Genomic DNA, 24574 nt, shown 5'->3' on the forward strand with positions numbered 1-24574 from the left:
GGGGCCAGAGAGTGGCTCCGCACACTTCAGGCATGACTGGACTGCATGAATCACAAGACGTCAAGCCTGAGACACATCACCATGGAATGGAGAGGAGGCCTATTCTCCACCCATTGGGGATGCTGAGACTGGGCTTTGCTGAGCCCCACAGCTTGAGCTCGAGACAAGTTTTAATGCCAAGAGCAGCATGAGAATGGTTTGTGTCCCTGACAGCAGTGAAGGTGGGTGGAGGGGACAGGTGACATCACACTCTGCTCCAGGGTCTTCCAAGGACCCCATCTCCTTAGCACCGCGTACATTAGACACCAGTGATCAGACTCACTGTAGAGCAGCAGCCGTCTGCTTTGGCCTCCCTGCCCGGCCCTCCCTCCCAGGTGACTTATGCCCATCTTCCCCAGCCCCCTCTGCCACCTTGGTTTTGAGGTTCTTTGAAGGGGAGCACACCTAGTCTCTGAATGCTCTCCCAGGGCAGGTGTGTAGGGAGCACAGCCCAGCTCTCATTATACACCCTTAGACCCAGAGACCCTTGCCACTCTGGACAGGAGTCAGGGGAGACCCATGGCCTAAGTGGGGTGGGTCTCTCCTGGATAGGTGGAATCGGGAGAGTCTCCAGCTTGTCTGTGCCAAGCATTTGACATGATATGTAAATTTGGGGGCTGTGGTTGGGGAATCAGTGTGGGCGTCCTCTTCCATTAAGCTCAGGAAAAGCAAAGAAAAACTGCTCTGCCGAGAGAAAAAACCAAAGCAGACATGGAGGGAGAAGCAGAGGCTGAGACCAAGGGTGGCAGGAGGGAGGGGCAAAGAAGAGAGTCCCCAGCCCCAGCCTGTCTTCACAGCCCAGGATCCCAGGGGAGCCTCCCATGTGCTCCCTACGAACTCCTTTTTTGAGCCCCAGCTGAGCATGCTCCATAATCCCAACCACACAACCCGGGTTCCAGAGTGATCCGTGCGGGCCAGGCCCCCACCCTGCAAACCCTGGGCTGTTGTGCACCCTCTCGCCTGGAATGCCCCCTTCTAGCTCCCCACCCTTGGAGGCCTAGTCCACAGCCCGTCCTCCTCCTCCCTGAACCTTTCTGTGCCAACAGTCACTTGGTTTTGAGTTCACCGTTTCCTGCCTCAGCATCTCCAGCCTGAACCAGAGGTCAACTGAAGGCTTCATTACCGCGCCCCTCAGACTCCCCTAAACATTATTGCCTGATCACTCCCCAGACCAGAAGGGAGAGGGCAGGTACCTGTGGTCATGGGACCCTAGTGAAGCCCCCTCCCCAGGGGGACCCTGGCAAAGCCCAGGAGCTCAGCTTTTGCCCCCTTCCTGCTACTGCATGTGGGCTGATGGACCACTGGGCGCTGGGTGTGTGCACTCACTCGAGGGGTGCTGTGTGTACCCACATGCTGGGGAGGAGTCTGCACCCACAGCCAGGGCCCCTGTTGCATGGGAGGACCAAAGTCACATCACCCACCGAGTAAAGAGGCCCTTTATTTCCATGTCAAACAGAATTGGCCCATGCTGCTGCCTGTCCCACAGTCAGGGACATGAAGAGCCGGGGTGGGCCCGGAGACACCCATTGTCCGGGGCCGAGGCCCTGCTGTCTGCTGGAAGAAGGCCTGGGAGAGGGGAGGAGTCTCAGGAGGAAATGCCAGACGACCCTGGGCAGAGGCTGCCAGGGGCCTGGCCACAGGGGACTCCCCTGCAGGGCAGACTGGAAGGGCAGCCAGGCCTCCATGCTCAGCGAGGGCCTCCCTTGTGGCAGGTGGAGCCGCAGGACCAGTTTGAGGAGTGTCAATCAGTCAATGGCCAAGCAGGGTCAGTGGGGTCACAAAGGGGAACTCCCAGCGACCTGGGTTTCCTGACACAGGTCTCCTCAGGCCCTTGAGGCCTGGTTCTTTGGACAGGCCACAGGCTAAAAGGGGCACTGGCCCCAGAGCAGGAAAATCCTTCGGTATGCCTGGCCTAGTCCTGGGATCCTGAGAACAAAGGATTCCATGAAGCCAATGATAATTCCATGAAGCAAGGGCAGGGTGGACCATCCCCCTGGCAGTTCCTAGCAGGCTGCACCGTGGCCCCTGAGCTCCCAGTTCTACTGTTGAGAACTCTTCTAGGATCTTGTATTTCTTGGCTTGCCTGGTCCCTCAGCAGTGCAGAGCTGCTGGGTGTGCATGGCACGGGACAGACTGGGGGCCTGTAGCAGGACAGAGGGGAGCTCTGGGACTGGGGGCTCTGGCTCTTGCTGAGGCCAGCCCGGATCTCTGTAGATGGCCCCCCGTCAACCTCCTAGGTGGCTACCCTGCCTGGGTCCCTGCTTTCAGGAACAAGAATGAATCTGTTGGTGCACAGGGTATTTAACCTAACTACCCAGCATCCAGAGGGGGCACAGCACACAGCTGGTGCTCAATAAACAATTGTGGACCACCTGTAATGTGTGTGCAGAGATGAACTTGTATACATGTGCCACACACACAGGCAAGTGCCCACAATGTGTACGTGTTACTGACACCGGGGGCACGCTTGTTTATGCATGCATGGCACGGAGTGCATGCGGATGGGGTCGTGTGCACAGTGGCTACCTGAGCAAACCACACATGCACACTCAATCCTGTGGGATGGAGGGGGATTGGGCATGGACTCGGACAGGTGTGTGAGTAGTTGGCGGATGTGCGGCAGCAAGCTCTGGTGGGCTGGCCATCATGGGCACCCTGTTGGGTGGGCGGGGGGCTTGCCCTGGGCCGGGGACAGCAGGGGTCTGGGTGGCCCTCACTGCCAGTTGGCACAGCTCTCAGGCAGGCTGTGCAGAATGGCCTCCAAGTTCTGCTTGTCAGCGCGTATCTCAGCAAGCTCGTTTTCAAAACCCTGGATCTGCAGCTCCTGCTGCTCGGACTCCTGCTCCAACAGCCTCAGTTTCCCCTGGAGGGGCCCTGGTGGGTGCAGCTGCAATCTTAGGCGCTCCACTGCCCACTGGGTCTCATTCAGGACTTGGGCTGGGGCTTGATGAGTGTCCAATGACTCTGCAGAGGGGGGGACAGCCGCGGTGTGGGCCAGCTCCCCTACAGGCCCAGGAGCCCGTTCTGCCCTCAGCCTTGAGACCCTCCCCAGTCCAAACCTTCTAGGATTCTGACTGCCCACAATCTACTAGGAAAGCAGAGGACAAAGAAGGCCTAGTCTGGGCACCACCCTGGGTTCATGAGCAGACCCTGGAACTTTCCCCCTGGGAGGCAGTGGGGAACTATTACTTTTTGCTGTTAGTAGTACTATTCTTGTTATAAAAGGAGCCCTTGTGTGAGTCCCGAGCCCCTGTTTCCTCATCTACAAAGCAGTGTATATGCATGAGGTCCCATGATTCCTGCTGGCTCCAACATGCCACACTGATTCAGCAAGAGCACACATTTATAGAGATCACCTATGCCAGGATGTGGGCAGACTCTGGGTGAAAAGAAGGGCCTCTGGCATCAGAGTGAAGGCTGAGGAGGCAGAGGGGGCAGGAAGGGCTGCAGGCCTGGGAGGCAGGCAGCAGGGTCTAGCCCTGGCCCTGCACAGATTAGCTCTATTTCTTGGGGTTAAAGCCTTTTGAGCCTCCCTAAAAGTAAAAGAAAGGGGCGGGGCCAGGTGGCCAGGTGCTCACATTTGAACACATGGCATGGACTCACATGCTGTCCCCCAACCTGGTCCTATCACCTTGTCATTAAGGGGGACATTCAACAGGAAGACAGGCTCAGCCAGGTGAGAGCGGTGGGAATGGGGAAGTTAAGTCCTAAATGGCTTCTAATCCCACAGGGTCCCAGTGGGCCCCAGGGCTCTCCAACAGCCCAGAATTTCCTGGGCAGTGAAGGCTGGGTTGGAGGGCAGGCAGCTGCAGGAGCTGAGCTGTGGCAGGAGGCAGATGGGAGCTGAGCCCTGCTTCCTGGGCAGGTCCTGCTCCTGCAAAGACCTCAAGGGGCCCCACTGTCCACAGGAAAGCCCAAACAGACTGGCCTTTGAGGAGATTCAGAATCAGGTTACAGCTACCACTTTACCTGCCCAGCTGGGGCTCCTGGGCACAGGGGCAGGGTCGAGGTGTATGCTGTTCATTCTGGTACCCCCAGGTCAGGCCCAGTGCCAGCCTGAATGAATGAATGACAGCAACAGCCAGAGAAGTTTACCCTCATGGAGTGTTTGTTCTGAGCCAAGCACTGTGTCCAGTGCTCCAATTCCTCAGCATAGGGTACAGACCGGTGGCTGTAGGTGAGCACCCTGAACCAGCCAGACCTGAGTGTGACCACGGCTTCCCCACTGACTGTCTGTGGGGCCCCGGGCACATCCTTTCAACTCTCTGCCTCAGTTTCCTCATCTTCAAAATGGCAAGAGAGTAAGTGTCCTTGCCTCAAAAAGTGAAAATGAGAATTCTGCAAGATCATGTGTGTGAATAGCTTAGCATGGACCTGGCATCCAGACAAAACAAGAACATGAGATTGTTCCCCTTCCTATTTATAATGGCTACTGAAAACACATGCCACTACATGGGTGGATCCTGAAGACATAGTAAGTGAAAGAAACCAATCACCAGAAGGACAAATACTGTGGTTCCACTGACGTGAGGTCCTAGAGAACCAAATTCATGGAGACAGAAAGCTGGTGGTGCCAAGTGCTAGCAGGGGGATGGGGAGTGAGTGTTCAATGGGGACAGTCTCAGTTTGGGAAGATGGAAGGTCTGGAGGTGATGGTGGTGAGCATTGCTCAGAACCATGAATGTACTGAATGCCACAGAACTGGACACTTAGAAATGGTCAAGATGGTAAATTTTATGTGTATTTTACCACAATATTTAAAAATGTGTGTTATTCATTTGAGCCCAAGTGCTTTCCCCCACAGCCCTGCCCGACTGTCAGGGCTCCATGCCTGGTGGGTGCTGTCCCCTCCATCTGAAATGCCTCCTTGCTAAGGCTCATGTTGACCTCCACCTCCTCCCTAAGAGCCACTATTGACTGACTCCAACTGCATACCGCAGAGTGTGATCACCGACTGCTATTCCCCCTTTGCAGATGGGGAAACTGAGGCTCAGAGGGGTGGATGGTTTTCCCAAGGTCTCACAGCCAAGGAACGGAAAGGACCAGGCTTAAGTCTTAGTCTATCTGGCCGCAGACCAGTCCCTGACCCTTGATGCCACACTTGCTTCTGTGATTTTCTCCTTCTCTGAAAGCCTCAACCACGGAGGGCTGACCTGCTCCTCTGAAACCTACAAGGTGTTCTGCTGTGAGTTTTCCATGTCTCCCTCCCCCACCAGACCAGGGGTCCCTGGAGGCTCAAAGAACTTACTTCTGGACACCAACCCTGCTTGGCATGGGGGCTTGGGGTGAGTCCTAATGCCTGCGACTGGTTGCAAAGTTGGGGGACATGAGCACAAGGAGGAAATCTCTAGGGCTGGGCCTCACGGAGAGCTCCTCAGGTGCCCCAGGGACCCAGGGCCCAGCCTCGGGGCCTTCTTACCCAGCCTAGTGAGCAGTTCCGACAAGGCCTTGACATCCTCCACCAGGGAGCTGCGCGACTCCCGGATCTGCTGCTCCATCTCACTCAGCCCAGTACCCACCTTGGGGGAGGTACGGATGGAGGAAAACCTTGAGCAGCTCCCCGCGGGCTCCCGGGGCCGGGAGGAAATGGGGTGGGGGCCCAGCACACGTACCTGCTTGGCTTCCTCCAGCTCCAGTCCGCGTGCTCCCGAGGCCAGCACCTGTCTGGAGGCCTGTCGGAGGGTCGCCTGTGTCCGGCTGGAGAGGCGGCTGGCACGCCGGCGCTCCTGCCTCCCCTCCCTCAGCAAGGCTTTGGCAAGCTGTGGGGTGGGCAGCAGAGGCGGGGGGAAGGGAGTGAGTAGAGTAAGTCCTTCGAGAGGCAAAGAACTCTTACGGCACCGAGGCCAAGCAGGTGTCACTCCACGACAGATCACTCATTAACTCAACAACATGTACTGGCCGCTGGCAGGTGCAAGAAAGCCAGAGAGAGCTGGGGAGACATATGCCAATTAGACTTTGGCCCAGTTTGCAAAGGAAAGCCTAGAGTTTTAGGGACTAGAGTCAGCCAGACGTGGGTGTGAGTCCTGGTCATGTGATTTGTTCCTGAACCAGGCTGGGCCGCAGGGTCCTCATCTGACCCATGGGGATAGCTATGACCCCTATTTCTTAAGGAATCAACAGGGGCACCCATATGAAGCTCTGGAGTTAACAGCCCAGAACCCCCTGAGCCCACAAGCACAGAGTATTCAGCACTGCACACAGGGAAGGAGGCAGATCTGCCGGGCCAGTGTTTAACCCACGGAAGGGCAGCTCTTACACAGCAGCCCTCCTACAGGCCTCAAAAGCAGGGATGCTGTCACATCCATGGCCCCAACCTTGGCACTGTCCTTGGCCGACAGCTCAGCTTCCCTGCTCTTCTCCTTGGCGCTGGAGGAGACAGAAGCCGCGTTTCCCAGCATCCTCTCTGCCTGCTTGGTCTTCTTTTTTGAGTCTGCAAGAACCCTGTCCCGGATGAAATCTGCTTTCCTGCTCAGCGTGGCCTGATCCTCAGGCTGCGGAAACTGCAGCTTCATTCCTGAAATCCAGTGGAGAGTGTGTCAGGAGGGCCGGCTCATGCTTTAAGAACCTGCCAGGCAGTCACTCCCCAGATGCCTGACCAGTCCCACACCTTGGACAATGCAAGTGACGGTTGGAGATCTAGTAAGAAGTCGCTTCCCTCTGTAAAGAAGAGACTTATTTTTCCTTTCCTTTCAGATAAAATTATAAGGGAAATTTATCTTAAGCAGTACTAATTATAATAAACAAAGTCAAATTTTAAAAGAATCAAGGTTTCTAATCTTTGGGGCCATAATAGTACATAATTTTCTAAGAAGATAATTTAAAAATTAGATCTACTTTGCTTCTTGTACACAAAATTGGTTTCTCAAAAGGAACTCTGTGGATTCCTAATTCTGTTAATAAATGTCAAGGGATAACCTAAGTGTCCATCAGGAGATGATAAAGAAGATGTGGTACATATACACAAAGGAATATTATTCAGTCATAAGAAGAAAACAAATCCTACCATTTGCAACAACATGGATGGAGCTAGAGGGTATTATGCTCAGTGAAATAAGCCAGGCGGAGAAAGACAAGTACCAAATGATTTCACTCATATGTGGAGCATGAGAACAAAGGAAAACTGAAGGAACAAAACACCAGCAGACTCACAGGACCCAAGAATGGACTAACAGTTACCAAAGGGAAAGGGACTGGGGAGGATGGGTGGGAAGGGAGGGAAAAGGAGAAAAAGGGGCATTATGATTAGCACACATAATGTAGGGGGGTGCACGGGGAGGGCTGTACAACACAGAGAAGACAAGTAGTGATTCTATAGCATCTTACTACGCTGATGGACAGTGACTGTAATGGGGTATGGGGTGGGGACTTGATGATGGGGGGAGTCTAGTAACCATAATGTTGCTCATGTAATTGTAGATTAGTAATACCAAAATTAAAAAAATAAATAAAAATAAAATAAAAATAAATAAGTAAATGTCAAGGGAAACATTAAGTGTAAATAAAGTGAACCAGATTTCTTTATTGCAGGACTTTTCAGGGCCTTTGATATTCTAAGTGTGCATTATAAGGCCTCAAGAGGGCGCTATAGCATTTCCTAAAAGTTTTTGAACACAACCCACTCTGCAGAGCATGTCAAACGCTAGGGGCAGGCTGGGGAAGACTTTCACATTTCATTCAGCAAATCTTCGTTTCATCCTGAATACCAACTGAACATGGGCCAACTAATGGTAAGAGAGCAGCATCTCTGAAAGGGGTGGGAATAGGGACAAGAGCCTGGGGTAAGAGGTTTGAGGCAAGTCCTTGTGTGGATTACGGTGCAGCACCACAGAGGCAATGTCCATTCAGTACATGCAAGAACTTTATTCTCAGAACCATCCAATGAGAGGCTGGTCCTTGTAAGACAGCGAGCTCACCGTTACTGGAGGTAGGCCAATGGAGGGTGGGTGAACCACTGCCTGGTGGGGGGTTTGCAGCAGAGGACCTTAAGACCTCTCATAATGCTTTGGTTCTAAAATTGTAATCCACCACACATTTTCCTAACGGGACTCAGAGACAAGCGCATACAGCCACACTTTTTCTATAAGATGCCCCCTAACCAGTGGGTGACCAGGACTTCAGTCTGAGCAGCCCACCCTCTGACTGGAGGATCTGGGTCCATGGCTGGAGGGTAGCGGTGGGGTTGGGGGGATGACAAGAGCCTGACTCCTGGTCTCAGACCCCAAGGGCATAAGGGACTCAGGCTGTGTTACTGCCTTGTCTGGCTCACAGGCACAGAGCCACAGAAAAGGGCAAGGGAGCTTCTCTCTGGACCAAAGGGGACATTACGCAGTGGGACACTGAGGTACCGAATCTGGACGCCTCTGTTCAGCTCAGCTGACACCATGGATACATACCAGTTTCTTTCCTCAGACTACCCTCTATAAAGTGGCAACACTTAGCCTCATTTTCCTAAAGCTCAGAGACCAGGACTGACATCAACCCACACCCATGTCTCAAGAGAACTGTGTCTCCCTGCCAGTAGCCCCCACGGAACCCCGGACCACAGCAACTGGATCTATACCCCATAACAGGAACCCGAGCCAGGGCGGCCCAGACCAGGGGTGCACAGCTGATGGCGTCAGATTCTCTTCCCGTCTGGCCCTGAGGGGCTCTGCGTGCGGTGTGATGGTGGGCCGCTATGCGGGGAGTCCCTGGTGAGTGGTAGGTGAGACAGGGAGAGAGGAGCAGCCATGGGAGAGGTCCTGACCGAAGGGGACAGCCTGCTCGGCTTACGCCCACATGACCGGACTTACGTCCCCCAAGCCAAGCCTGCCCTGGCGAGTCCAGGCACCTGTCATGGGCACTTACGCATGGAGAACCAAGGGCTCAGCAGGGCGTGCATACCTTCCAGGTCGGCCAGCAGGACCCTGGCTCCTGCGACAGTCACTGTGGCAGCCTGGACGGAGGAGGAAGCCCGGGTCAGGGCATCTCTGGCCTCCTGGCACAGCTGGAGAGGGAAGAGAGAGGCTGGGTGGGTGGCGCTACAGCGGGGAGGGATGGAAGGACTACTTCTGGCCTCTGCCCTTCCCTCTCCTTTGCCCCATCCCACCCCCCACCCCCAGGTCACCCCAGGACAGCCCCAACCTCCTCCAGGTCTGCTTCAAAGGACATGAGCCCACCTGTGTGAGGGGCTCCGTCTTGTGCAGCATGGCCTGGGCAGTTGCCTGGAGGGCACGGGCAGCCTCGGTGACCACATGCTCTCTGGAGGCAACCGTTTTCTCCAGGGCCTGTACCTTCAGGCCCAGTTCTCCTGCCTGGGACTTCTGAGGCTGCAGGGAGACGGTGGGCTCAGGCAGGGTCCGGCAGGAAGGCCCTCGGGGCAGATCCCCTCCTGGGGGAGAGGCACCCAGGGACAGGCATGGCAGGAGCAGGGCTGCATGGGGACCCCCAGAAGCAAAGGGGCTGGGCAAGAACACCAGGCTGGGGAATCTGTCTCTCGAGCTGGGACTCCAGCCCCACCAACTGTGCAAGCGAGGCCTCAGGTAACTAGCTAACCTCCCTAACCTGCATTTCCTCTCTCTGGTCCACAGACTCTGCTGAGATCTTGGGACCAGAGGTACTTCCAAATTCAGAATTTTTCAGACTTTGGAGAAGCAGAAGCATATGTGTGCACTGCATATTATCTAACACCCTCAGCGCTATCTGGGCAGCACTTGGGGTCAGACGCATTAATACCACATAAAATAATAATAATAATATAATAATAATAATAATATAATAATAATAATAATAATGCACAGTCATACCTGTGAAGTTACTCTTCACACTCCAGGGAGGAGCAAAGACCCAGAGCAGCAGCATTGGGCATCAGCCCCAGTTGGGATTTGCCACATTCCAAATGTGTTTGTATAAGCTTAGTCTCTTTTCTAAAGTTCAGTTTCTGAGGTTTGGGATTTCAGGATTACTGAGAAGACAGGAGGGGCTAATTTGCCCAGAGGGGATGAGAGCCGACAAGGGCTGAGAGCCACCTTGTGCATTACTCACAAATCCCCTTGGGGTCTCCCATGCGCCGAGTCCTAACATAGCCTAACAGGCAAGCTCCATCTGACGGACATGTAACCAAGGCACAGGGAGGGAAACCTTGGCCAAGCTCACAGAGCTGCAGTGGCCGAACTGGGATGTGTCTGGCATACTCGACTGGCACCCATCTGCTGCTGTCACTAACGCCACCCTCTGTTGGAGAAGAGGCCCCAGCCTCAGTATTACTATGATGATCAATAACAAACACTGGCAAAGTGCTCTGTGCCAGGCATGTGTTTTGCCAAGCCCTGGAGGTGGATTATCTCATTGTAATCAACTGCTATATGGTTAAAAATAAGCCACTTCTGCCTTTGACTGGGCCAAACTTTCCCAGCTGCCACACCCCTCCCACCCCAGCCCCATGCGGTGCTCCGAGGACTGCCGAGCTGACCGGTGCTGCGGGGGCAGCCAGCGCGGCCAGGCACGGGGCTGCGTCTGCACCAACTTGCTGCGTGGCGGCCAGCACCTTCTCAGCTTCGGGCAGTACCTCTGCCACAGCCATGCCCAGAGCCTTCTGGGCCACCTGGATCTCCTGGTACCTGAGGAGACAGAACCAGGATGGCCCACAGAGCAGGGCACAGGGCTATCCCTCCCCATCACTGTCCTGCCTCCCCCACACTTGCAGCCCCTGAGTTTTGAAGGCCTCTCCCAACATCCGGGACACAGCCTCCCTCTGCGGGGTCGGTACGCAGCAGCTGGCCACGGGAACTGGCTGCTACTTGGCAGCTTTCAAATGAATGGAAAAGGCAGGAGAGGGCCCACATTCTTGTTTCTTCATTCATTTGATTCAGTCACGCTTCTCTGAAGGCGCCTGCTTGGTTTCCACTCGAGAATCACATGTTTTGCCAATGTTTGGCTCTTCTGCATGAATCGTGGAGAGGGAAACGCCTGGCATCGGGAAAGGGACGGCAGCCCAGGCTCTTAGTCTGGGCTCAGCCATGCCCTTGGGTGACCTTGGGCATGTTGTTTTCCAGGGAAGTGGAAAGCCCTGGGGCTGCATGTCTGCTCGGGGCCTCTACCCGCAAGGGGCTGTACTCAACCGACTAGAACAGGCTTCCCGTCCCGTCCAGCTGTCCACACCCACCCTGCCCAGAGCCCCCCAACACGAGCACCGCTGGAGTACCCACTACCTCCCTACCTACTCCCTCCCACGCCACACCCATCCTCAGAGAGCCAGCTACCTGCCCTGCCACCACCAGTGTGTCAGGTGACTTTACCACACACAGGCTGATTGGCTCAGGGCTGGCCACCTGACCTGAGCTGGACCAATCATAGTCTCTCATCTAGGAAGTCAACTGGGAGCTCAACATTGACCCTTTGCCGAGAATGGGATACAAGGCCACCCAGAGCAGAGCAGAGAGGCCAGGAAGAAAGCTGGTGCCCAGAGGAGCTGCCCTGTAGGACCCGGGCAGGTAGGGCTTATGGGCAGAGACACACTGCTCTGGGCCCTCCTTGCTCAGGCTCTCGTCCCTTGTCTTGAGACGCAGGGCTGCACACCCAGGCATGAGTGGGTTCCTGTAACTCACTGGTGAGTGGGCCCAAGGCTCCCGATGTCCTGCCCTACCCCAAAGAACGTTAGGACTCAAGGGACGGGAGCAGGTTCTGAAACCAGAAGCCCCTGGCAGGCCCCGTCACTCCATGAAGCCAACCCAAACGCCTACCCACACCGGGAGGTCTCACCTGTCCTCCAGCTCCTGCTGGGCCTCCAGGGCCACTCTGCCCTCCACCAGACTCCAGAGAAGCGTGTAACTGGTGTTGGAGGTGATCAGAGCCCTCCGAGCAGTGGCTTCAGTCTTGGCGGCCCTGTCTCTGTGGCTGTGTGAAAATACTCACAGTATGAGGCCTGGGTTCTGCCAGGGATTCAAGGGCAGTGGCTGCATGCAGAATCTGCAAACCCACACCACCTGCCACGTGGGCCTCATGCCATCCCAGAGCAGAGCCACAAGGTCCAGGCTGCTTTCCGTCCTCTGCCTGACACACTGAAGATGGATGGGAAGATGACCTGTGCCCCATGCCTGGTACACAGAGCTTATATCTGCTGTCCTATTTCAGTGATTAACAGGGCCTTTTATCACACATAAAATCTCAGTTTGGGTAATAAGTTACGTGGTCACCCTAATAAAGACAGCCATGGTTTGAATCCCAGCTCCATCACTTTCAAGCTGTGCCCTTAAGCAAGTCACTTAACTGCCCTAAGTCTATTTTCTCATCTGTGAAATGGGTCCACAGTCCCTGGAGTACTGCTAAAGTGGAAAACTGTTTCAGATCTTGTGTTTTTAGGATCTTAAAGCTGCTTCTTAAAGGCACTAGATGAAACTGCTCACAGATCCATCAACAGATGACTGGATAAACAAAATGCAACAGAATACTAATTGGTTGTAAAAAGGAATGAAGCACTGATATACGCTACAATGTGGATGAACACTGAAGACACTGCGCTAAGTGAGAGAAGCCAGACACAAAAGATCACACATGGTAGGATTCCATTTATGTGAAATGTCCAGACTAGGCAAATCCATGGAGACAGGAAGTAGATTAGTGGCTGCCAGGGGCCGGGGGCAGGGAGAAAATGAGGAGGAATGCCTAGTGGGTACCGGCTTGGTTTTGTGGGTAAGAAAATGTTCTAAAACTGATTGTGGGGACGGCTGCACAGCTCTGTGAATATACTGAGCAACTCAAATGGGTGCTTGCATGGTGTGAAAATTACATCTCCATAACGCTGTTAGAAAAACAGCCAGTGGGTGTGTTCAGATGACTTCAGTTGACCAAGCTTTGCAGCCCAGCCCTAAACCCGGTATCACTGTCTGGGCTCACACTGTCCTTGTGTATCCCCACCTCCCATTGTACCAAGCAGTTCTTAAACTTATCTGATTCCAAATCCTGGGTAGGAATACCGTGGAGCTGACCCTGAGCCTAGAACCCCCCGGGAGAAGGGCTGGCCCCATTCATGGCTATGTGTGGAGGACCTCACCATGCTTCTGGGATCTGGGGGCTCACCTCCTCGCAAGGGCACGGGCCTCTGTGGCCAGGTGGCTCCAGTTGGTGGGCTGGCCAGGCCCTTCCTGAGGAATCACCTTTAGACAAACAGGGAGAGAGGAAGAACTGATGGCCCACCCTAAAGGCAAGGGCCACATCTTGCTGAGTTACTGGGGAGAACTAGATCACACCAGTTATTCTCAAAAGGCACAAAGCTGGCCTCCAAGTCACGAGTGAAGCCCTAGCACCTGCTGAGCGTTCACTGTCTGCATGGAACATGCCTCATTCTTTGTAAATGTTGTCTCACTGAATCAGCAGAGGAGACATTGTGTGACTCCCATTTTGCAGATGGGAAAACTGAGCCTCCCATAAAGGGGAGAGGAATACCCCAGGGCACCAGGGCAGTGGCACTGAGCTCAGGTCGGGGGAGGGGGAGGGGCCCCCCAGGGTACCAGAGATGCGAGGACAGTGGCTGTGTGCAGAATCTCCTCTTCTGAGGACTCCAGTGTTGCCTCTAGATCTGCCAGCTGGATACAGGTCTTCTCAGCTCCAGCCTGGGCACAGTGGGCACTCCTGCTCAGCACCCGCAGCTCCTCCCGGGCAGCCTTCACAGCACCCTGGAGGCCTGTCACCTGCTCTAGGAAGACTTCCTGGGCCCCTGCAGAAAGCCCACAGTCCGGAAGTCACACAGTGGTTAAGATGTCATGATAAAGCCCATACCCTCAGGGCCTCCATCTGTGCCTGCCACTCACTCTGGGCACAGTTTAGCTCCATTCCCAGGCCTGAGCACCACCAGTCAATTCCAAAGGAAGAGCCTTCCCAAATGACAGACGCAAAGGCTCAGGCCCAGAGGACGCAAATCATTACCCAAGGCCCCACATAAGTCAGCCAGAGACGGGGGACTAGAAGGGACTTAGGTCCTCTAGAGCCGCAGCAAGCAGTTCCTGAATCTGACAGAGCAGGAAAACCCCACTTCGGGTCAGCCCTGTAATTTGTAGTGTGGTTCAGGATGGGGGATTCAACCCATAGCATCTGACAGCTCCCTATTTTGATGAATAGTCTTGCAAATAGGCACTCAGCTCACCTATGTCTGGCTTCTAGAGTAAAGGTGTTTATACACATGGAATTTCACAAAGTAATCAATTTGCTTTCAATGCTCCCTAAATGTCAGTGTCCCAGGGCCAAATCCACCTGGCTTTAAGTATCAGACTTTTTTCTTATTTATTCATCTGCTTTCTGTGCCGGTGACAGGGCAGGGAGCAAAACAGCCGACAGTCAAGACAGCAAGAACTTTACCTGTTCAGCACCTTGGACAGCACCCCACCCCCAAACCCCAGCCCACAACTGGTGAATATGAACCCAGCCCCCGACCCTTCCAACTGAGCTTACACTCTGGGTGGGACAAGGGGTGTGGGGACCGAAGCTGTAGTCAGCGATCGATATTAACAAGGTTACACTGAAGGGGAAGTCCATGGGGAGACAGGACTATCACAGGAGGAACCCACTTACAAGGAGGTCAGAGGGGCTCTCCCAGCAAGCGGCTTTTCCTCAGGCTGAGCCCAGAGCCCCCAAAGCATCCTGAGGTCAGACTGAAGGGGTCCTCTGGCCAGCCACCCCCCTTGCGTCCCAGTCTCCCACTCTGCTCCCTTGCTGTACCTTGCAGCAGCTGGTGGCCCTGGTAGACATCCCCCCGAGGAGCTTCTCCCTGCAGAACCTCCAGTGGTCCCCAAGGCCCGCCACAGTCGGACCCTCGCAGCCACCCCTCCATCAGGGTCAGCCTGGCCTTCAGCTTGCCAGCCTGGCAGGGTCAGAGAAAGAAGTGGTGTGAGGACGCTGGCCTGGAAGTCCGGCCTGGACACCGGCTCCTGGCTTCTGCCTGGCCCGCCCTCCCCAAGAGTTCCCTTCTCCCATTCCTATCCTGAGCCTCAGAGCTAAGGACACACACTGAGAACCAGCCCTGCCCACCCCTGGCTTTCAGCTGACCACACCTCTGCCCTGCTGAGGGAAGGATGGGGGTTCTCAGGGCTTGGCGCAGAGCAGACATGCTGTAGGTACTTGCTGGTTGAGTGTCTCCAGCACTGTTCTTTTAATCTCTTGAACAATACTGCACTTACAGAGCGCGTGGTAGGAGCCAGCTGCTAGGAACTGCCGACCAGGCACCAGCTCATGTTTACCTTGTGACCATGTGGTGGGCCAGGGATACAAGTCCTGAGCCCTCTCTTCAATTCCAAAGCAAAGCTGGCATTCACTGAACAGGAGGTGGAGGAGACTGGGCAGGGAGGGACTGGATGGGCAGACTCACCTCCTCCTTCACCAGGGTGTAGCAGGTGGGGCACTCCTGGCAGCGTGTGCCACCAGCTGTGAGGAAGAAGTTGTCCTGGCAGCGGTCACACTTGTAGCCCACGAAGCCAGGTCTGCACACACACGTGCTGTTCTCATGACACTGGGCTGAGGTGGCGCCCAGTGGGGAGCACCTGCAGGCTGGGGGCCGGGGCAGAGGGCGCTGGGTGCCCTGATGGCTGCCTCACACAGTAACCCTCACACCTCACATCCCCTGCTTCCTCACACCTCCTGCTCCAGACCCCCTGGGGTCCTTCCTAGGAGACTGGTTCAGAGGTCAGTGGTGATGACGGAGCGCCTGACATATTTCAGCGTTTTCCCGGGATCTGAGAACAAGCCAGGTTTAGGAACTGCCATGCAATCCGACCATGTGAATGAGGAAACGGAGGCCCAGAGCGGTGTCCTGACGGTCCAGACACACAGGAGTTTAGCAGTGGAGCCTGTGACTAGATTCTCGGCCCCATGCTGCCCTCTGCCTACTCACTCCATGTTTCCACGACTGCTCCGAGGAGACCTGCCCCGCATCTTATCTTCCTCCTGCCGCACCGTCATCTTCCCCACCAGTCTCCCGCCCGGAAACCTTAGGCCCCAGCCTCCAGGCAGCTGTGAAGGACCCAGCTTCCTTACCTCGGCAGCCCTTGGCAGAGAAGCCAAAGAAACCCAGCTGGCATCTGTCGCAGGCCTGGCCCTCAACGCCTGGGCGGCAGGGGCACTGCCCTGTCTTAAGGTGGCACTGCTCCTCCTTGGAGCCCAGCGGGTGGCACTTGCAGCTATGATAAGGGAAGGAACCTGCGTCTGAGACGAGCTCAGGGCTGCTCCCGGCCCAGCCTCTGCTGGCTGCAGCTGGTGAGAGGCCTTCAGGTGTGCTGACAAGGCCCCATCTCCGTGTGGGTACCTGTCAAACAGCTCCCCCAGCTGTGTCCTGGGAAGCACAGTCTCACAAAATGCACGTGCACACACACACATACTCTCTCTCTCTCTCTCTCTCTCTCTCTCTCTCTCTCTCTCTCTCTCTCAGGCAATGAGGACATATAGATCTGGGAGACTATACCCCTCTGTTGGAAACTCACAATACAATTAGCATATTAAAGGCTCTGAGAAATCTCAAAAGGAAGAGACCTAGGTGCTTCACTGGGCATTTCCCTGGAGTGCCCCACTGCTCCCTAAAGGTGCTGCTGTGGCCAAATGTCACAGAGTGGAGGCATTACTGATGAGGGCATCAGAGTCCAAACCGGTCCCCTACCCACCTAGACATCCCTTAGGGCTGCTCTTGGCCTGCATCCTAGGCTGGCAGGCCATCAGTATGACCTCAAGGGACTGTCCCTTTGTCCCTCTTTGGTGCAGGGCACAGTGTACCTGGCAGTGGGCCTGGGATGACACATTCTAAGCCAGGCCCCTCTCGGGAGGCCCCCTGGTGCCCTCTTTCATCCTGGAGAGACACCCTGGGGACAGCACCCACAGCCTCACTCCACCTACCTCCGGCAGCCCCTCCCAGGCTGGAGGTCGTAGAAGCCAGGACTGCAGTGGCCACAGTCCCGTCCGGTCACATGAGGCAGGCAGGAGCACTGGCCGCTCACCGGGTCACAGGGTCTCAGCTCACTGACCACGCCCGCTGGGTTACAGCTGCAGGCTGCAAGCAGGAGCAGAAGAGGGTGTTGGGGGACCACACGGATCAGCCGTCCAACCTCTGGGGGTCCAGGAGAGGCAGAGAAGATGGGGGCCCACAGGGATGACTCACATTCAGCCTAGACTCTGAAGCCATTTCTCGCAGAAGGCTTAGGGCTGGGTTCAAATCTCGGCCCATTTTCTATGCCCTCTAGAGGGTCAGCCCAGAATAGCTGTGGTGGCAGATGGCCTGCTGAGCCTGCCCTGAGACCCTACAAGCTAGTGAAAAGGCCAGAGACCCAGTGAGGGGGTCATGGCAGACCCCCGAACCCACTGCTTCGTGTCCCTTGACCCTGCTGTTCTGAGCCCCAAAAACGAGAGGTGGGCAGAATGCCGACTGATGCCACCTGGAGAAAGGGGTCAGGACCGAGTGAGTGTGGGGCTGTCGTCCTGCAGCCCTCCTGGAAGCCTTCCATGGCTGATGCACGCTGTGGCCTCTGAGAAGGGGCGGAAGGCCGAGTGCTAACCCAGGTGGGGGCAAGGGGTGGAAGAGCGCCTCAGTGGGGACCACGGCCTGATTGGGAGCCCAGGGGCGGGAGGGACATGAGGAGGGCCGCAGGCCTCCTGGCACGGTCTATTGCTAATCATGGAGCACGAGATAAGAGCTGAATTATCAAGGCAGGAAAAACAATCACAGGATCAGAGCTGATCAGATCCCAAGGGGAAACAGACCTTGGGGGAGAGCAAACCCTTCCGGAAGAGAGGACAGAGGGGAGGAATCTGCCTAAAACTGCATAACCTTGTCGAGCAGCCAGCTGAAACTGGTGGAGGAGGGGCAGGGAGGAAGTGTGGGTACTTGCCATGGGTCCGGGAGGTGGATACTCACGAGCACATTTGTCTACGGGCTGAGGGGCCAGGAGGCCCCCGAAGAACCCTTCCTGACAGCGCTCACAGTGGGCACCCGTTGTGTTGTGCAGGCAACGCAGGCAGTGGCCAGACAGGGGGTCACAGTTGCCCACGGCATTGGGGTCCACATTCCCGCTGCATTGGCACTGCTGGCAGGGCTGGGGGGCCCCAGAGAGCCCCAGCGGGTCCCCAAAAAAGCCATCATCACAGATCTCACACCGCCGCCCTGGGGAGAGAATGGTGTGTGTGGAGGAGCAGGCATGAGGAACGGCAGCCCGTGGGGCCCACAGCGGGGCAGGGTGCGCGTGAACGCGAGCCAGCGTCCCTCCTTGCCCCTTGTGGAGCAGAGCATGGGCTCCGGGGTCAGGCTGACCTGCGAACGGGACCCAGCTCGGCTGTCAGCTGGCTGTGGGACTTCGGGCAAGCCATGAACTCAGGTCCCTTGTCTGCCAAGTGGGGATTAGAATGGCAGCTACCTCACAGCACTGTTGAAAGGGTTTGGGGAGATCATGTGTGCAAAGCACCTGGCACAGTTCCTGACATGTGGTAAGTGCCCAACAGCAGGGGCTATCACCACCAGTTCACCACCACACCCTCATCATGTCTCCTTCACCATCCTCTTCATCAGCACCTTGGTTACCATTAGCCACCACCTCCGTCACGTCACTACCATCATTCTCAGCAGAGCAGCTTGTTCATCACCCGCTCATGATCTTCATCTTGGTCATCATCACGTCGGTCATCACCTCCATCATCACCTCCTTTGTCACCATCACCTTTGTCATCACCATCACCTTCATCGTCACCATCATCACCGTCACCTCCATCATTATCACCACCTTTATTGTCATCATCTCCATCTTCACCACCATCATTACCACCTTCGTGATCACCTCCATCACCACCACCTTCATCATCGCCGTCATCTTCTTCTTCATCGCCGTCATCATCACATCATCATCTTCCTCGTCACCATCTCCAGTGTCACGTCACCCTCTTTATCCTGTTGCTCATCTCCCTGCTCCCACGCTCTTAGCTGCGGCTGCTCTTGCCTTTGTGGTTCTGGGCGCCTTTACCTTGTCTGCTTCTCCTCGTTTCTGAATTTCCCCTGGACTGCTCCTTTCGGACTCCTGTGAGCTGGGCTTGCCGCCTCATCTTCCAGCCCTTGGGTCACTGTGAGTCTCAGAGAAGATGCTGTGCGAGGAGGTTTTCAGAGGGTTGTGGCCTGGCCACGGTCGAGGCATGAGAGAACACACTGGTACCAGGCAGCTCGTGCAGGGCCAGCCCACTGCTAGTAAACACACCCATCCCTGTGTTTCTGCATGAAACAGACAACCCGGGGATCCACAGACCTGAACAGTAGCCACAGCCCCCTGGGGCGGTGGGATGATAGGCATATGGTCTCCCTGGTCATGTGCACTTTCGTGTTCCTTTTCACACTGTGCAGTTTCCAGTGTTACAAAATGTATTACTCATTTAATAATTTAAAAAATAGCTACTGTCATTGTGAAAAATAATGTGGGCTCCCTGTGTCCGCAAAGCTCATCGGTCTGGTTGAAATCCAGTTAATATTACTCAAGGCAGGCATCCTTGAAAACTGGAGAGAAGGAATACTAAGGAAGCAAATAAAAAAAAGAGAGAAAAGGAAAGAAAGGAAAATAAAAATCTGAACGGAGTTCAAGGTGGAGGTTAGTGCCTGGCTTTGGGACTCTCAGGAGAAGTGAAGTCAGGCAGGCAAGGGGGACTTGAAGCTGGTTATGAAGACTGTGGCCCTACAGCTAACCAGCCACCTGAGTGGAACTGTGTGCAGACAGCTCCTTGGGCGGGAGGCAGCGTGAGGTCCCGAGAAGGGCTGTGTTGGGGTCAGGGTGGTGGGCAGGCAGGGGTCAGGACTTGACCCTGGTCAGTCCTGACTCTGATTGTCCAGGTGGGCACTCTGTGTGCTGGGCCCTCAAAAGGCCTGAAGAAATGCTGGTGTGGTAGAGACAGGGGCTCACACAAGGTGTCGGGCCTAACATCTACACAGGCACCCCCCCAGGGGTGGGTTGCCAGGGAGCGCTCCTCCTAAATCCTCCCTCAGACGTATCTCAGCCAGCGCCAGACCGCACGTCTCTACTGTCCACATGCTCATTGAGTGGGCTCTCCTCCCGTCTGTAGACCAGGTCAGAGAACGCAGGGAAGGCTATGCAAACGGAGGGGCAGCCTGACCGCAGGGTGGGACGGCGCTCCCTCAATTCTCAGGCCTCCCCCAGCCCCGCTGCTGGCTGCCAGGGAGCCGCTTTCCGAGCAGGCCCCAGCTAAGCACACATGTAGTGCACCAACGCCATGGGCCGTCCCAAAGCAGCCGCAGGTACCACGCGCGCCATCAGATGTGAGGGAACCTTGGAAATACTATGCCAAGTTAAACAAGCCAGACACAAAAGGCCAACACCGTACAAGTCCATGTCCATGAGGTCTCTGGAACCGTCATACTCAGACAGAATGTAGACGGTGGGGGCTGGGGGCTGGGGAGTGGATGCGGAGTGAGTGAGTGACGGAGACGGAGGTTCTGTTTGGAAGATAAAAGAGTTCTGGAGCTGGATGGTGGGGACGGCTGCACAACACTGTGAATGTACCGAATGCCACCAAACTGGACTCTTGAAGATAAAGTGATGAATGTTATGTTATATATATTTTGTCACAAAATATAGCAAAAGAACTACACTGAACTGTACACTTTCAGTGGGTGAACTGCAGCGTATGTGACTAATATCTCAAAAGAGCTGTTAAAAAAAATCAGATGTCTAGGATGGCGCTGAGTCCTAGAGCGGGAATGAGGACTGGAGAATAGGCTGGGATGGGGACATTTCTGCTCCACACATTATCTGGCAACATTTTCTAAAAGCTGAAAGTTTAATCACAGGTTTTTCACCTTAACTGCATATCAGCATGTGTCACAAATACGATTTTCTTAGGTCCATCTCAAGCTACTAGGTCAGGCTCTATGGGGCCAGGGCCCAGACATGGAGATGCTCAATGGCCCAGTTCTACCACAAACTCACAGATGCCTGGGGCCCTGGCCATGAGGCTATGGGACTCAGTGTCCCCAGAGGTCAGGCCTGCTGCCCTCAAGCTGCACCCTCTCCCATCTCTCACACTCCAAACCCAGCACCCCACTCTGGGAGCCCAGGGTAGAAGTGGGCCCCAGGGCAGGCGCCACTCACCTCTCTGGCCCAGGGGGCAGTGGGTACACACCACCTCCCTACTCTCTGGGATGGTTGTGCAGGCTGACTGTCCAGGGCATGGACAGGGCTGGCAGTCATCAGCTCGGCCTGCAAAGGGGTTGCCATAGAAACCCGGCAAGCAGCGTTCACAGGACCGGCCCTCAGTGTGGTGGCCGCACAGGCAGATCCCTGAGGGGGTAAGATAAGCACTTGGTCACGACCTCTTGAGCCCAGAACGCTCCAGAACAGCAGACATCCTGGTGGTAGGGGTCACAGAGCACGTCCCCAGCAGGACGGTGGTGGAGCCCTTCCAAGGTGGCGGCAGCTCAGCCCAGGATGAAGAGTCCCTCCTGGGCTCATGCCCGCCACCTACTGACCGTGGGAACCTGGGCCAAACATCTCACACTCCTGCCTCGGTGTCCTCACCTGCAAAACGGGCAAGCCAATGGCTCTGACCTCAAAGGGATTTCAGGATCCAGGGCGACCACGCAAAGGGCCCTGGCACATGTGACTATTAGGATCATCATTATTTTGTATTCCAAAGCCTATAACCGAACCAACAGAGGACATGGTTTGCATTTGTCCTGTTCCCCTTTCCCCTTTCCCCAAGTCCTCTGAACTTCAGGGGCCAAAGCCAAGGGTGACACAGACTCGGGATTCTGTTCCTGACACAAGTCTGCCGCGCAGCTTCCCGTGGGCGGGGTCAGGGGCTCCCCGGAGGCTGCCTGGTCTCACAGAATGGAGCCCCTACTGGTCGCAAGTGACGGAGGCTCTGCAAACCCCCTGCTCCAGACCCACAGCACCTGGAATCCACTCAGAGCCTGGGGTGCTGGGGAAGGAAGGCCCACTGCTAGGGGTAGGTGAGGAGACTCTCCAAGACGGGGCTCATGAAGCAAGACTGCCCCTCCCAGGAGGCCCCCGGTAGCCCCCGGATGGCACTGAGGTGAATGGGAGAGAGACCTCGGGCTGGAGCAGTGTGTTAAGGGGACTGTCGCGCCTCCAGCCAGCACCCGCACGCTTGCGACTCCTTCCTCCAGTGCAGGCCGCAGGTGCTCCCTGCCCATCTGAGGGGGCCTGCCCAAGCTGGGCGGGAAGGCGTGGCATGGCTGGAGGCTCTGAGCGATGAGGAACTGGTCCCATCTCGTGAGATGACTCTGCTTCCTCAGCAGGGGCTGCCTGGGGCACCTCATGGGAGGGTTACGAGGCCTCACCCGGGCTTGCTTCGTGATGCCTGCCACGGGAGGTGCTGTCCACTCTGGCTAGGGTGCTGATTCCCAGGCTCCTGTCTTGTCAACTCCAGCATCGAGCCTGGGAAAAGCTAAGACCCTTCTAAGGGCCCTTCTTAGAGTCCCGACCTGTTCCAAGAAAACAGCAGGGCGCTGACACTATTTCCTGCGAGACGCCGGTGGTGTGGGGTGGAGACGGCCCATGTCTAACCCCTAGCACCTCCCGCTCAGTGACCTAGGCGAGCTGTCCCTGGGGTTCCTATCTTACCAAGGGGACTAACACCTGGCAGTGAACTTGTGGAAGGAGCAGCTCTGCTACCTACTGACCATGCAGCCTTCCCGCACCTTAGGTCGTTCACCCATGAGACAGGACTATAATGGTCCAGGGAGCTGGGGGTGTTTGTAGGATTCAATGTAGTACATAAAAGGTACCCAGTGTGCCGGGCACTCAGTGATACTGTCTGGTTGGCTCACACATGCACACAGCTGACCCTGCTCAGGTCAGCAGTCATCCAGCTGTCCTGGGTGGAGCCCAGGTGGCCCTAGGATGGGACACTCAGGATGGGGAGACTCACCTGTGTTGGGGTCACAGGTGCCATGCTGGTTACAGGTGCAGGGAACACAGCTGGTATAGGGACCCCCCAGCGGTGTCTCCCTCTTGTAACCTGGAGCACAGGATTCGCAGAACTGGCCGGTGTGCCCTACAGGGCATGAGCAGGTCTCCACCCAGGGGGCCGGTGGGGAAAGCCCCCGCTGGGCTGACGTGAGCCGGGCCTCAGTCAGGAGCACTCGGCCTGCAGAGCGAGAAGAGAGTCACGCGCACCCAGTTCTCCCCAAAGCCTTCCTCTGCACATATGTCACAGGCAAAGGGTTTCTGGTGCACACACAGAAGGGGAGCCCAGGCACCAATTATAATTTTTTTAGAAACTGACCATGAGACAAAGGGCATAGGGAAAACAGGTAATTTTCGGAACAAGAAATAGGTAAGACTGGGAACCTTATGGAAAAGCATTCACACCCACGAGTTATAAAAGACATGTAAATTTAAACAACGATGCATTCACACCCCTCAGACTGGTGTTTTAAAGATCAGTGACAGGGGAGGAGGGGTGCGTGGGGAACTCGCACATGTGCTTACAGGAAATAATCCGCTTCTAGTAACAGAGGAGTAGCTCCTATGAGACCAGCCTTCCCACAGAAACAACTAGAAACTCCTGGCAAAGTGCAAAACAACTGTCTGTAAACACTGGGGAGCAACCAGAGCGGGCAGGCTGGAGTCGCCAGAATATGAGCCTGTAACAGCCTTCCAGAGGACCACTCGGCAGTGCGTATCAACACTTAGAACGTGCGCTCTTTGACCCAACATTTTCATTCTGAGGAATCTATCCTAGAGACACGCCTGCCCGAGCATACAAAGCCCCTTACAGGAAGCTCCCCCCTAGTCTCTGCAGTGCTGTTTGCAATGGTCAAACACTGGAAACCACTTCAGTGTCTGCGATAGGGGGACAGCGAAAATGTTACGTGACATCTATGCCACAAACGACACACACTGGATACAGACTGCCTGCCTTTTCTATATGAATGACAAGTAATGACTTCCAAGACATGCCATTGTCAGCTGCACACAGCGAGGGGCAGAACATTGCACCACGTGATCACATTTCTATGTTCGAAAAACACAGACAGATACAGGCATGGAGAACAGCTGGAGCGCTCTGCCCCAGAACATTTAAAGATCCGTGTCACCGATGTCGGGGGAAAGAGGAGCTCTGGGCTGGAGGTCAGGTGAAGGGTCACACATCCACCTGCCTCTCCAGTTCATCCCAACACCCAGTACGGGCCTGGCCTGAGCAGGCGCCTTGTAACCATCTGCCAGCTGAAGGCCGAGTGAATGACAGAAGGAAGTGCTGAGAGCTGTTAGAAAGCGTGGAAATGAAAATTCCTGCAAAGGGACCTTGGCGTGAGGGGGAATCAGGGAGGCTTTTGGGGAGCACTGGTAAGGATGATGGGGATGAAGGCAATTAAGGCACAGGTGCGAAGAGGAAGAAGGACCTGGGGCAGGAGGGGCTGGGTCACAACCCCCAAACCTTGGACATAAAGGGCCCCTGGGGAAAGCTGGCCATCCAAGCCAGGGGTTCTCAAAAGGAGCCAGTCACCCCCTTTGAAGCACATTTGCACACATTTTGGTTGTTAAAACAATGTGGAATTAGTGGCCAGGGA

General features: G+C 55.5%; 1 protein-coding gene across 1 annotated transcript in view; it reads right to left on the reverse strand.

The window, feature by feature from the left end:
• Positions 1-1459: 1459 nt before the first annotated feature.
• LAMC3 (laminin subunit gamma 3) overlaps positions 1460-24574 on the reverse strand; it is a 56350-nt gene continuing 33235 nt past the window's right edge. The window contains exons 12-28 of the mRNA XM_017678036.3: positions 22930-23148; positions 21129-21317; positions 17906-18151; positions 16891-17044; positions 16042-16184; positions 15377-15555; positions 14731-14872; positions 13527-13732; positions 13096-13172; positions 11779-11913; positions 10490-10637; positions 9198-9347; positions 8923-9025; positions 6354-6553; positions 5652-5798; positions 5459-5558; positions 1460-3003 (exon numbers count right to left, since the gene is read on the reverse strand). Coding sequence (XP_017533525.3) covers positions 2753-3003; positions 5459-5558; positions 5652-5798; positions 6354-6553; positions 8923-9025; positions 9198-9347; positions 10490-10637; positions 11779-11913; positions 13096-13172; positions 13527-13732; positions 14731-14872; positions 15377-15555; positions 16042-16184; positions 16891-17044; positions 17906-18151; positions 21129-21317; positions 22930-23148 — 2789 coding nt within the window. The 3' untranslated portion in view covers positions 1460-2752. The remainder of the gene's footprint in view (positions 3004-5458; positions 5559-5651; positions 5799-6353; positions 6554-8922; positions 9026-9197; positions 9348-10489; positions 10638-11778; positions 11914-13095; positions 13173-13526; positions 13733-14730; positions 14873-15376; positions 15556-16041; positions 16185-16890; positions 17045-17905; positions 18152-21128; positions 21318-22929; positions 23149-24574) is intronic.

Source organism: Manis javanica, chromosome 2, assembly GCF_040802235.1.
Source record: "Manis javanica isolate MJ-LG chromosome 2, MJ_LKY, whole genome shotgun sequence".
NCBI lineage: Eukaryota > Metazoa > Chordata > Mammalia > Pholidota > Manidae > Manis > Manis javanica.